The following is a 10,513-nucleotide window of genomic DNA, read 5'->3' as shown; positions in this document are numbered from 1 at the left end:
TTAATTATACTTAATTAAGAAAAAACTTAAGAATAAAATAATTTAGTTCATTACATTGATGAAATTACATTTATTCAATAACACATAAGTTTGGCTATATTATTTTTGAGTGATATTGTTTGTGACAATTTATAAAATATTTAAAATAATGTAATGTATCTAAAATCGTTATTTCCAAATGGTGTATTTCAATTTTGAATGATTTATAAATTTATTCATACAAGAATTATCAAATGATAATAACATAATACTTTCAAGTTATTTGTTTTGTCTAGTAAATAACTTTCAATAGATGAAAGAATGAGGGTTTGTTCTTGAACATTTCATCTTATTATTTGATATATATAACGATAATTTTTAAGGAATGATCAATTAAAGAGAAGCCTTCGCAGCACAAAATGCGAAAAGACAAGTTACTGGTGCGATCAAAAGGAAGAGACCTACCGCCTCAAGTAGTGTTAAGAAGAACCAAAAATACGCAATAAATACGAATGTTGCAGATAATACAATAATAAATAAAAACCCAAAGAATCCAAAATGGAGTTTTTTAAATTGAATTGTTCTTATTAAGGAAATTAATAAGAATACAAATGCACTAATAACAAAAATTGAAAATAACAAAGAAATAACAGGGTTTGTTGGTTGTTCTACTACTTTAAATGTGTGATGATGAATCTCCTCTACCATTTTCCTGTTTGACAATTATGAGATCTTTTATTATTTTTTTTTTCAAAGAACAAAAACATAATTAAAAATAATGATATAGATTTTAGTGAGAAGAAAAGACAATAAATTAGAGAGTTTAGTGATTGTTATTCATAAAAAAACAATCCATAAAATCTTAATAATCATTTGTATATGGTTTGTTAATTGTGATGTCTCATTACAAAAAATTAATATAAAAATTAATCATAGTTTAGTCATATTACATTAAATTAAGACGAGCAAAACAAACATACTTTATAGTTGTTGTTCCTTCAGACACTATTGGAATTGTTAAACAACGACTAGCTATGGTTGCTGGATGTAACCCAGACATTATTGGTATTTTAAGTAAAGATAATAAAACAATTATGAGTGATGATACACAACTTGGAGTTGGAGTAGAAGTTGGTCAACTTTTTTATTTCGTATTGAGGAATGGTTTGGTATAAATATTTTATTATATTACTATTTGTTAAAATAGAGAAATAAAAAAAAAATTAATAAAACAGAAACAGGAGAATATGAGCCATTAAAAATAATTGATCTTGTTTAAAGAAGATTCAAGTTATGATTTTTAATGTTGTTTGTTTTTTTTTTCAGAGTCGAAATGTGATTAACTTAACAACAACCAGTAACTTGTTCAGATGGTTCATTAGAAATATCTTTCTTTTCTAAAACAATAACTGAATTTTCTGGTTCTTTATTTTCTTCATTAGTAAGAGGATTCATATCAACAAGCATATTTCTCACACGTAATTCTCTAACAACAAATTCTATAATTTCTTGAATATTATTATTTGTTTTAGCTGAACATTCGAAGAAGGGGATTTGATGAGTACTTGCAAATCGTTCACCTTCTTCAAAAGTGATTTGACGTTGTTCTTCTAAATCATTTTTACAGCCAATAAGAATAGTCAATGTTTTAGAAGTATCTGGTTGTACTTGGCAGAATTCTTTCATCCAGTCTTCAACATGTTCAAGTGTTTCCCTTTTAGTGATATCATAAGTAAATAAAATGCAATGTCTATTTCTAAAATAAGTTGTTGTAGTTGATCGGAATATTTCTTGTCCAGCAGTATCCCATAATTGAACGTTGTACGTTTTACCATCAAGTTGAAGTTTTTTACATGTTACATCACTTCCAATAGATGTCTTTGTATTAGCATTAAATTCACCATTTGAAAATCGTTGGAAAAAACATGTTTTTCCAACAAATGGATCTCCACATAAACAAATACTTATCAATAAGTTACTCATCTTTCTTCTTTCTTCTTTATTTTTAAGTTTTTAGTTTCTTACAAACCAACATCTCAATAAATTCCTTCTAATTATCCTATTATTTCAGGTTTTTTTTTTAATTCCATTTTTTAAGTTCTATTAAAAAATAAAATTAAAAATACAAAAATTAAAAATTACAAAACATTTTTTATAAACTAAACAATATTTTAATAGTAAAATAAACTAATTAATTAAAAAGAAGAATATCCAAAGCATTCTGAGTTGATGATTTATTTTGTGTTGAAGGAGATGAAAATAAATCAAAGTTGATAGTATCTGTTTGAGAAGTGGTAACTGTTTGTTGATTAAAATTAGCAAAGATATCAACAGTATTTTTAGAATTTGTGGTTGAATTAATTTCTAAATTTTGATGAGTTGCTTGTGTTGGTTGACCAAAGTTAGAGAAGTCAATAGAAGGTGGTTGATTACTTTGAGGTTGTACTTCGTTTAATACAATAACTGTTTCTTCTTTTTCTTCTTCAACGTCAATTGGCTGGGCTTGACTTGAATTGAAAGTGACAGAACGAACTTTTGCTTCATCAAAAGGTTGTAAGTTATTCATCGTATCAGTTACAGGTGTTAAATCATCAAAAGGGAGAGATATCATCTCACCATCATTTAATATATAATTTTCAGTTTGAACTGAATCAATTTGAGTAGAATCTTTTTTATTCATTTTTCTTTCAATGTCTTGAAGAACTGCACTAAAATCAAATGCATTTGACCTATCAACAAATCCAAGACCAACAGTTGCCTTTCTCCCACCATTTATTTCATTAACTTTTAATATAAAATATCTACTACTATCATTAACATTTTGAACAGAATCATCTGAAATAATACAAGAACAAAATTCAATATCATTATTTTCAACAAATTTAATAATACAATGTTCAGGTGATCTAGTAACTAAACACCTTCCACTCCATAAAAAATCTGATTGTTGCCAATCTGCAGCACTAATTGATAAGTTTTATTTTAATAAAAAAGGTTTATTAGAAAAAGTTTCAAACTTTTTCTTTACTTGACCATCTTTTCCAATTATTTTAAACAGCATACATTGTTTAATAGAAAGAAGAATTGTTTCTCCTGAATTTGACATAACTTAGTAATAAACTTTTTTGTAAAATTTTAAGTTCTCTATCGTATTTCTTGTAAAATTTAATTATTAAAAAACATTTATTTTGAATTAATTTTCTTTTAAAATGTTTCATGTTATTTTGTATTATTTATAATTTTCATAAAATTTTGATGGCTCATTGATTATATCTCCAGGAAGTCCTTCACAATCATCTAATTCTTGGAAACTGAAGACACATGGATTATACTTTGTTTTTCCACACTTACATACAGTCTCCTTAAAACAAGTGATTGCCATACTCTGATTAGTACCTGAGCACCAAACAAATTTTGATCTATCCAAACAATAAAACCCTTTTTTCACATTTGTACAAAGAGAAAAAGACAATGATATTATCAAGAAAATAATTAGTGTCATGAGAAAAAATCTGAGTTGAATATTCTTTCTGAAGAATTATTCTTGAAAAATACATGTCTTTTCATTAAGATAAAATAATGAAATTTCAATGTCAGGAACATTCCGAGAGAAAAAAGAGTTTTTGAAAAGATCCTAAAAATAGAGAAGGTATAATATATAAACAAGAAACTGAAACGAAAAAAACAAACATTAAAAACAACATGGGAGATATTACTCTTGGATGTCTTTTACTTTGTATTCTTTCATTCTTCCTTCCACCATTAGCAGTTTTCTTTAAAGTAACTTGTGGACTTCATTTTTGGATTAATATTATATTAACAATTCTTTGTTGGGTTCCAGGTGTAATTCATGCTCTTATTGTAGTTATTACTATGTAAGAAGGGATTTTAAACAAAAAGTAAATAAGGTAGAATTGAATTAATTTAATATTTTACGTAAAATAGAAGCTTTAATTTTTCCTTTCTTTAGACAACAAATAACTTTTGCAAGTAAATCATCTTGACTACCAAAATAAATGTGTTTTTCTCTTCTTGTCATTTCTGTAAAAGCTCTATTAATTAATGTAACAGATGGTTTTAATTCCGTTTTATCTTCAAGAGATTCTTTAAGTTGTTGAGTGAATTGTTCAAGAATACCAAAAAAGGTGATTGGATTATATTCAACAGCAACAGCAGGAATACCAATAATCCAATACATCATTTGATAAAATTTTTTAGCTGTTTTAATAATAAAATCTCTTAAATAAATAACACGAGACATTAAAGTATTAACTTCTTCAGTAATATGACTTTGTTGTTTAGAAGGAAGAGAAATAATTTGAGTTTGAATAATTTGTTTTAAAGAAGAGCATTTTACAATAAGTTCTTTAATATCATTAATTAATTTAGTTAAATCAATTTTAGCGAATGAAGAAATAGATAATTCTTCAATAAGTTGTTCTGGATTAGAATGAATTTTAATAACAAAATCTAACATACTAACTTGTTTTTGTGGAAGACGTGTTTCTCTTAATTTTATTAAAAGATCTATTTGAAATCCATCTGCACATCTAATTGAAGGATAATCAGAATTTAAATAATTTCCTGTTACTAAAATAATGTTTATTAATTCTTTAAAACTTCTTGAACTTTTTACAACTTCAATAGCTTTAAAACAATTTTGAATTAATGGAGTAATTCTATTAATTTCATTTTCAATTAACATTGATTCAACCCACATTTTTAATTTAATTTGAAAGGCAGGTATTTCTAATAAAGGTTTTAACCATCCTTCAATTCCTTTACCACCATCAGAATAATCTAATTCATTAAGATGAATTCCTTTAAGAGTATCAATTAAAAATTTACCATCACGTTCAGTTATTTGACGATAATAAAAATTATTAATATCAATTCCTAATGAAACACTTGAAGGAAATTTATTTCTTAATACACATAAATCAATATATTTATATCTTGAAATAACTGGATTTGTTGAATTTTGTTCTTCTATTTTAAATGAATTTTCTACATCACAAATATTTAATTTTTTTTCAGGAAGACAGTCCCATAAACATTTTGGATGGTCTGGTTTTAAAATAATTCTATTCCATTTTAATTCAGGTAAATAAACAGATAATTCAATTTTAGGTTGATTAAATATATTTTCATTAAGACAATTAATTTTTGAATGAGAAAAATTTTGTGTTGTAATTCTTTTACTTATAAAATTCCCACGGGGAATTGATTTTATTTTTTCTTTATCATTTTGTTCTATGAAATTATTTATAATAACTTTTTTCTTTTCTTTTGGAACGTCTTCAATTTCATTTAATAATCGTTCTTTTTCTTTTGTAAATAATTCAATATCTCTATTAGTTTTTGCAATTTCTTCAATAAGTTCTATTCTAGTTAATTTTCTAATTGTAATAGAAATATTATTTCTAACTTCTGTATGTTCTTTTAAAAATTTTATATCTTCATTACATTTTATTATTTCTTGTTTTTTTTGTTCTAATATTATTGATAATTCTTCTTTACTTTTTAATGCTCGTTCTTTATCTAAATAAAGTGTTTTAATTCTATTTTCTAATTGAATAGAATTTTGTCTAATTTCTTCAACTCTTTTCCATTCTCTTTTACTTCTTTGATCATAATTTATTATTTGACAATCATCTTTTAAAGCTTTTTCAAAATTTGTTACTAATAATTTATATGACTTTAATTTTTTTACTGCTTCAGTTATTCCAACATATTTAAAATCCATAACAATTTTACTTTTTCTTCCTTCTGGTGAACATTTTAAAATTCCTAATAATAATGCAACTACTGTTGCTCCAATTTTTGTATTTCCAATCATTGGTAATAATGATCTATATTTATATTCATCTCTTTTTGCTGCAAATACTTTTGCTGCATAAATAATAAATATTTCTCCTCCTGACATACATAAAACATTTAATACTTCTGCTGCTTGTAATCTAATTTCTAAATCTTCATTTGTACACATAATATTATATAATTCTTGAATATATTTATCATTTAACATTAATTTAATAGCATCTTTATATCTCATTGATACTTTAATAATTTTAATATTTTGTTTATTAAATGGTGGTGGAAATAATGTTGTTTTAAAAAATTCTCTTGCATAAGTTTGGTTTTGTAATTCTTTTACAATTTCATTTATTGCTTTTTCTTTTTCTACTTCATTCGTTGCTTTTTTTATTTTTAAAATAGACTGTCGTGCAACAAATGCCGGTGACATTGTCATTATAGCTGTTTTAATTTTTGGAAATGTTAATTGATTTAATGGTATTCCTTCCATATCGGTTAATATAAAAACTCCTTCAACACAAAAATGTTGAACTGATTGATCAATTGCATCTTGTATTGATGTAGCTTTAATATCTAATGTTGGTCTTTCTTCTCCTGGTCGACCAATATCAAGAATAATTCTTATCTGTTGCATTTTATTATAAAATCTAGAAATTAAAAAGGTAAATGAATATTTAGTTTTTTTAAATATAAAGAATAATTGTTTAAGATTATTTGAAAGAAAGATAAAAGATAAAAAAAAATAACAACTAACGAATTAGTTAATTTTTTTTTACTTTATTCAATTTTTTTTATTTTATACTAACATAATCAATAAAACATAGAGTTATCAATAATTTTTATACCATTTTTTATCAAAAATAAAAAATACAAAAAAGAAGTAAAAGAAGGAACAAAAATAGAAAAAAAAAATAAAAGAATAATAAAAATATAATAAAAATATAATAAATTATAATAAAAAAGAAATAAAACAAAAAAAAAAGAGGAACAAAAAAAAAACTAAAAAATAACAATTAATAAGAAATGGGAGCTAAAGGATCAAAAGGAGCTAAATTCGATAAAAAATTATTAGCCCAATCATCCATTGAAATTTCTGGTAAAAATTTATCAGAATTTCCTAAACAAATTTCTAAATGTGTTTGTACTAATTTTAATGCATCTCAAAATGATTTTACATCAATTCCAGAAGATGTTTGTCTAATGCCAAAATTAGAAGTATTAACGTTATCTAATAACCGTATTACTTCTATTCCTGATTCTATTCAAAAAGCCTCTAATTTAAGAGAATTATATCTTGGACAAAACAATTTATTTTATGATGGTATTTCATCTGAAATTAAGATGTGCTCTAATTTACAAAGACTTGATATTTCAATGAATAAATTGGAATCTATTCCACCAGAAATTGGTTCATTACTCTCTCTTCAATATCTTAATATTTCTGAAAATAATTTAAAATCACTTCCACCAGAAATTGGTATGTTAGATAAACTTCAAACCCTTCTTGTTAATAAGAATTCTATTAGAAAATTACCAACTGAAATTGGAAATCTTCGTTCATTATATGAACTTGATCTTTCTAATAATCAAATGGATCTTTTACCAGAAGAATTATCAAATATGATTGCTCTTAAAATTCTTAGAATTGGATTTAATAAATTATCTGGAAATATTGATGTTTTAACTAACTTTAAGTTCTTAGTAGAATTAGATTGTCAAAATAATCAAGGTATTCTTGAACTTCCACCATTAGATTCTCTTCAAAATCTTACTCGTCTTGTTGTTAAGAATCTTCCAATTACTAATATTCCTGGACTTTCTTCTTTGAAAATGTTATGTGAATTAAATGTACGTGATAATATAAAAATGAAAGGAATGCCTGAAGAAATTTTCAATATTGTTTCATTACAAAGACTTGATTTCGTTGGATGTAACATTACTGTATTACCTCCAAATATTACTTCTTTGACTAACTTAAATATTCTTGAATTAGCTCATAATTCTCTTAATGAATCATCATTCCCAGAAGGTATTTCAACATTAACTAATATTAGTAAATTATCCATTAGTAATAACCAAATTCATAGTTATCCACAATGTCTTTGTGATTTAACATCTATTGTTGACCTTGATGTTTCTAATAATTTAATGGTTGAACTCCCAGAAACATTTTCTAATCTTACCAATGTTCAAAATCTTACTGTTGCTGGTAATAGACTTAATAGATTACCAGAATCTCTTGGTAGATTAATTTCTGTTACTTATCTTGATGCTAGAAACAATCAATTAAAATCACTCCCTGCTTCAATTGGTGATTTAAGACAATTAAATAGACTTGAATTAACTCAAAATATGATTCCTGTTTTACCTGTTGAAATGGGTCAACTTGATGGTATTTTACAAACTATTGAATTAACTAATAATCCTCTTGTTGTTCCACCAAAAGAAGTTGTTATTAAAGGAGCTCATGAAATTTGCAAATACCTTAAAGATAATGAGGCTGTCCTTAGATCAAGTGTTGTGTCGGGTCTTGGTGTTGATAATAAATAATCTTCATTTAATTTTTGGTGGTTTTTTTATTATTTTCTCATTTTCTATTATTATTTTAAATAAATTATTTTAAGAGTTTTATTTTAAATTATCTCCATGTAACATCAACTTCATCTGTTCTAAATCTTTGATGTACTGTTGCATCTTCTATAGGCGTAAACTGACCACTCTTAGACATTAGATATCCTGTCCATGCAATCATGGCTCCATTGTCAATACAGTACCTTTCATCCATTGCTCCTAACGTTGCTCCTCTTTCATTTGCCATTGTTTTAAGCATATTTTGTAATCTAACATTACATCCAACTCCTCCTACAACAAGAACTTCACTAGCACTACATTGACTCATTGCTCTTTCAGTTACTTCAACTAACATAGCAAATAATGTTTCTTGAAGAGAATAACAAAGATCTTCAACACTTTCATGTTTATTGATATATGTTTCAATTGAAGTTAATAATCCAGTTAATGAAATATCCATTCCTTTAACAACATAAGGTAATTTTATATATTTCTTTCCTTTTTTTGCCATTTGTTCAATATTATAACCAGGAGCTGGTTCATTTGGTAACATAACTTCTCGTGCAAATCGATCTAAACAATTACCAACAGCAATATCTATTGTTTCTCCAAATATTCTATATTTACCTAATGAAAATGCAATTACTTGTGTATTACTTCCTGAAACATATAAACAAACTGGATGTTTTGCTCCTGTTGCTAACATACCCATTTCTATATGGGCAACACAATGATTCACTCCTATTAAAGGAATATTCCATATGATTGAAAGTGTTCTTGCTACAACAGCACATACCATTAAAGGTGCAGCAATTCCTGGTCCTTTAGTGTAAGCAATTAATGAAATTTGTTGTGGTGTTAGCTTTGCTTTTTCTAATGCCTCTTTAACTAATCTTAAAATATTATTTCGGTGATGTTCAGCTAATTGTCTTGGGAGAAATCCTTGTCCTGAAGGAGCATAATAACTATCTCTTAAATTACTTAATACTTCTCCATTTGAAGTAACAATTCCTACACCAAGTTTGTTAGCACTTCCTTCAATCCCAAGAATATATTTAATTTCTTCTTTTGTCATTCTTTTAAATCTTTTTTTAAGTTTTTATTTTTTACTTTCTATAATTTATTATATTTTTATTATTAAAATATAGTTTTAACAATACAAAACGTTTTAATTACAACAATGTTGAGATATTTGAATCAATAAGACTCTGGCTGATAATATCTATTCCATTAATTCTTTTCTTTTTAATTTAATAAAAACAACAAACTTAATATATAATGTATTCCTGGTATTTTTGTTTTTAATAAATGTTGTATTGTTGGATTACACCGATAAGCATTCACTACCACAGGAAATATAAAAAAGACCCATATACGTGTTAGTCGTTGACGATAAATAGATAGTTCTGATGAAGAAAATGTTGATGAGTTTTTGTATAAACAAACAAACTCTGCACATGACAAAGTAAATGAAATAAAAAGTGGAACATAACTGTTATCTCCAAATACACTGAAACTTATTAAAACAAAGATAGGTTTGAATGAATGTATTAATTCTGAAATAATTCTAAGAGTTTTACTTTGTAAGGTTAAAAGAGTAGAAATTGACTGTTTACTTGTTAATGGTAATTTCATTGTGTTTGTTGAAGGAATAAGAGAAAAACCACTTTTAAGAAAGTATTGAATAGAATAATATACTCGTAAGGATTGAATAGGAAATAAGAATAAATATTTCATTTTAGTATTAATAAATAATGATTCTACATAAGGAGAAATTATAGTCATTGCACTTGTTAATGCTAATGAACGTAAAGGAAAAGTGGGTGGAGAAGAAATAATAACATGATGGATTTCGAGTAATTCAAGAATAGTTGAAATTAAATGTTCAGGGATTTGTGTTGATTTTGGTAAAATTAATAATAAAGTACGAGTAATAGAACGGGCAATAGGAAAATAGTTATGGTAAGTAGTAAGAAAAACGTCAAGAGATTTTAAGAGATTCATATAAACAAAAGTGAGTAAATGATTATAAGATTGAAAGGGTTATTTCTTTTTTGATGATTATATATTTTGAACATTTTCCTTTGGAATAATATTTTTTTTTTGTTTTTTTTTCTTCAAATAGTATAAAGAACTTTAAAATACA

The 10,513-nt window shown here is 25.4% G+C and overlaps 8 protein-coding genes across 8 annotated transcripts; 1 reads left to right on the top strand and 7 right to left on the bottom strand.

Annotated features, from left to right (window-relative positions):
- Positions 1–372: 372 nt before the first annotated feature.
- Positions 373–687, bottom strand: EHI_024690 (uncharacterized protein; the record flags this gene model as incomplete). The annotated part of the gene is made up of 1 exon (XM_001913622.1): positions 373–687. One exon carries the CDS (start codon positions 685–687, stop codon positions 373–375), a length of 315 nt encoding a protein of 104 aa, XP_001913657.1.
- Positions 688–1,281: 594 nt separating this feature from the next.
- EHI_024680 (Rab family GTPase) lies at positions 1,282–1,962 on the bottom strand (the record flags this gene model as incomplete). The annotated part of the gene is made up of 1 exon (XM_647206.2): positions 1,282–1,962. One exon carries the CDS (start codon positions 1,960–1,962, stop codon positions 1,324–1,326), a length of 639 nt encoding a protein of 212 aa, XP_652298.1. The 3' UTR covers positions 1,282–1,323.
- A 208-nt stretch (positions 1,963–2,170) lies between these two features.
- Positions 2,171–3,085, bottom strand: EHI_024670 (uncharacterized protein; the record flags this gene model as incomplete). The annotated part of the gene is made up of 2 exons (XM_647205.1): positions 2,171–2,942; positions 2,997–3,085. The coding sequence occupies 2 exons, from the start codon at positions 3,083–3,085 to the stop codon at positions 2,171–2,173; spliced, it is 861 nt and encodes a 286-aa protein (XP_652297.1).
- A 123-nt stretch (positions 3,086–3,208) lies between these two features.
- Positions 3,209–3,481, bottom strand: EHI_024660 (chitinase Jessie, putative; the record flags this gene model as incomplete). Its single annotated transcript, XM_647204.1, has 1 exon — positions 3,209–3,481. The coding sequence occupies one exon, from the start codon at positions 3,479–3,481 to the stop codon at positions 3,209–3,211; it is 273 nt and encodes a 90-aa protein (XP_652296.1).
- Positions 3,482–3,898: 417 nt separating this feature from the next.
- EHI_024650 (diaphanous protein, homolog 3, putative) lies at positions 3,899–6,430 on the bottom strand (the record flags this gene model as incomplete). The annotated part of the gene is made up of 1 exon (XM_647202.1): positions 3,899–6,430. The coding sequence occupies one exon, from the start codon at positions 6,428–6,430 to the stop codon at positions 3,899–3,901; it is 2,532 nt and encodes an 843-aa protein (XP_652294.1).
- A 389-nt stretch (positions 6,431–6,819) lies between these two features.
- EHI_024640 (uncharacterized protein) lies at positions 6,820–8,346 on the top strand (the record flags this gene model as incomplete). The annotated part of the gene is made up of 1 exon (XM_647201.1): positions 6,820–8,346. The coding sequence occupies one exon, from the start codon at positions 6,820–6,822 to the stop codon at positions 8,344–8,346; it is 1,527 nt and encodes a 508-aa protein (XP_652293.1).
- An 88-nt stretch (positions 8,347–8,434) lies between these two features.
- Positions 8,435–9,442, bottom strand: EHI_024630 (glycoprotein endopeptidase, putative; the record flags this gene model as incomplete). Its single annotated transcript, XM_647200.1, has 1 exon — positions 8,435–9,442. One exon carries the CDS (start codon positions 9,440–9,442, stop codon positions 8,435–8,437), a length of 1,008 nt encoding a protein of 335 aa, XP_652292.1.
- A 170-nt stretch (positions 9,443–9,612) lies between these two features.
- EHI_024620 (uncharacterized protein) lies at positions 9,613–10,371 on the bottom strand (the record flags this gene model as incomplete). The annotated part of the gene is made up of 1 exon (XM_647199.1): positions 9,613–10,371. One exon carries the CDS (start codon positions 10,369–10,371, stop codon positions 9,613–9,615), a length of 759 nt encoding a protein of 252 aa, XP_652291.1.
- Between the last annotated feature and the right edge of the window lie 142 nt (positions 10,372–10,513).

The sequence above is a fragment of the Entamoeba histolytica genome, genomic scaffold, assembly GCF_000208925.1.
Source record: "Entamoeba histolytica HM-1:IMSS scf_1104750516645 genomic scaffold, whole genome shotgun sequence".
NCBI lineage: Eukaryota > Evosea > Mastigamoebida > Endamoebidae > Entamoeba > Entamoeba histolytica.
The sequence above is the reverse complement of the archived record's forward strand: the minus strand, read 5'-3'. Positions and strand labels throughout refer to the sequence as shown.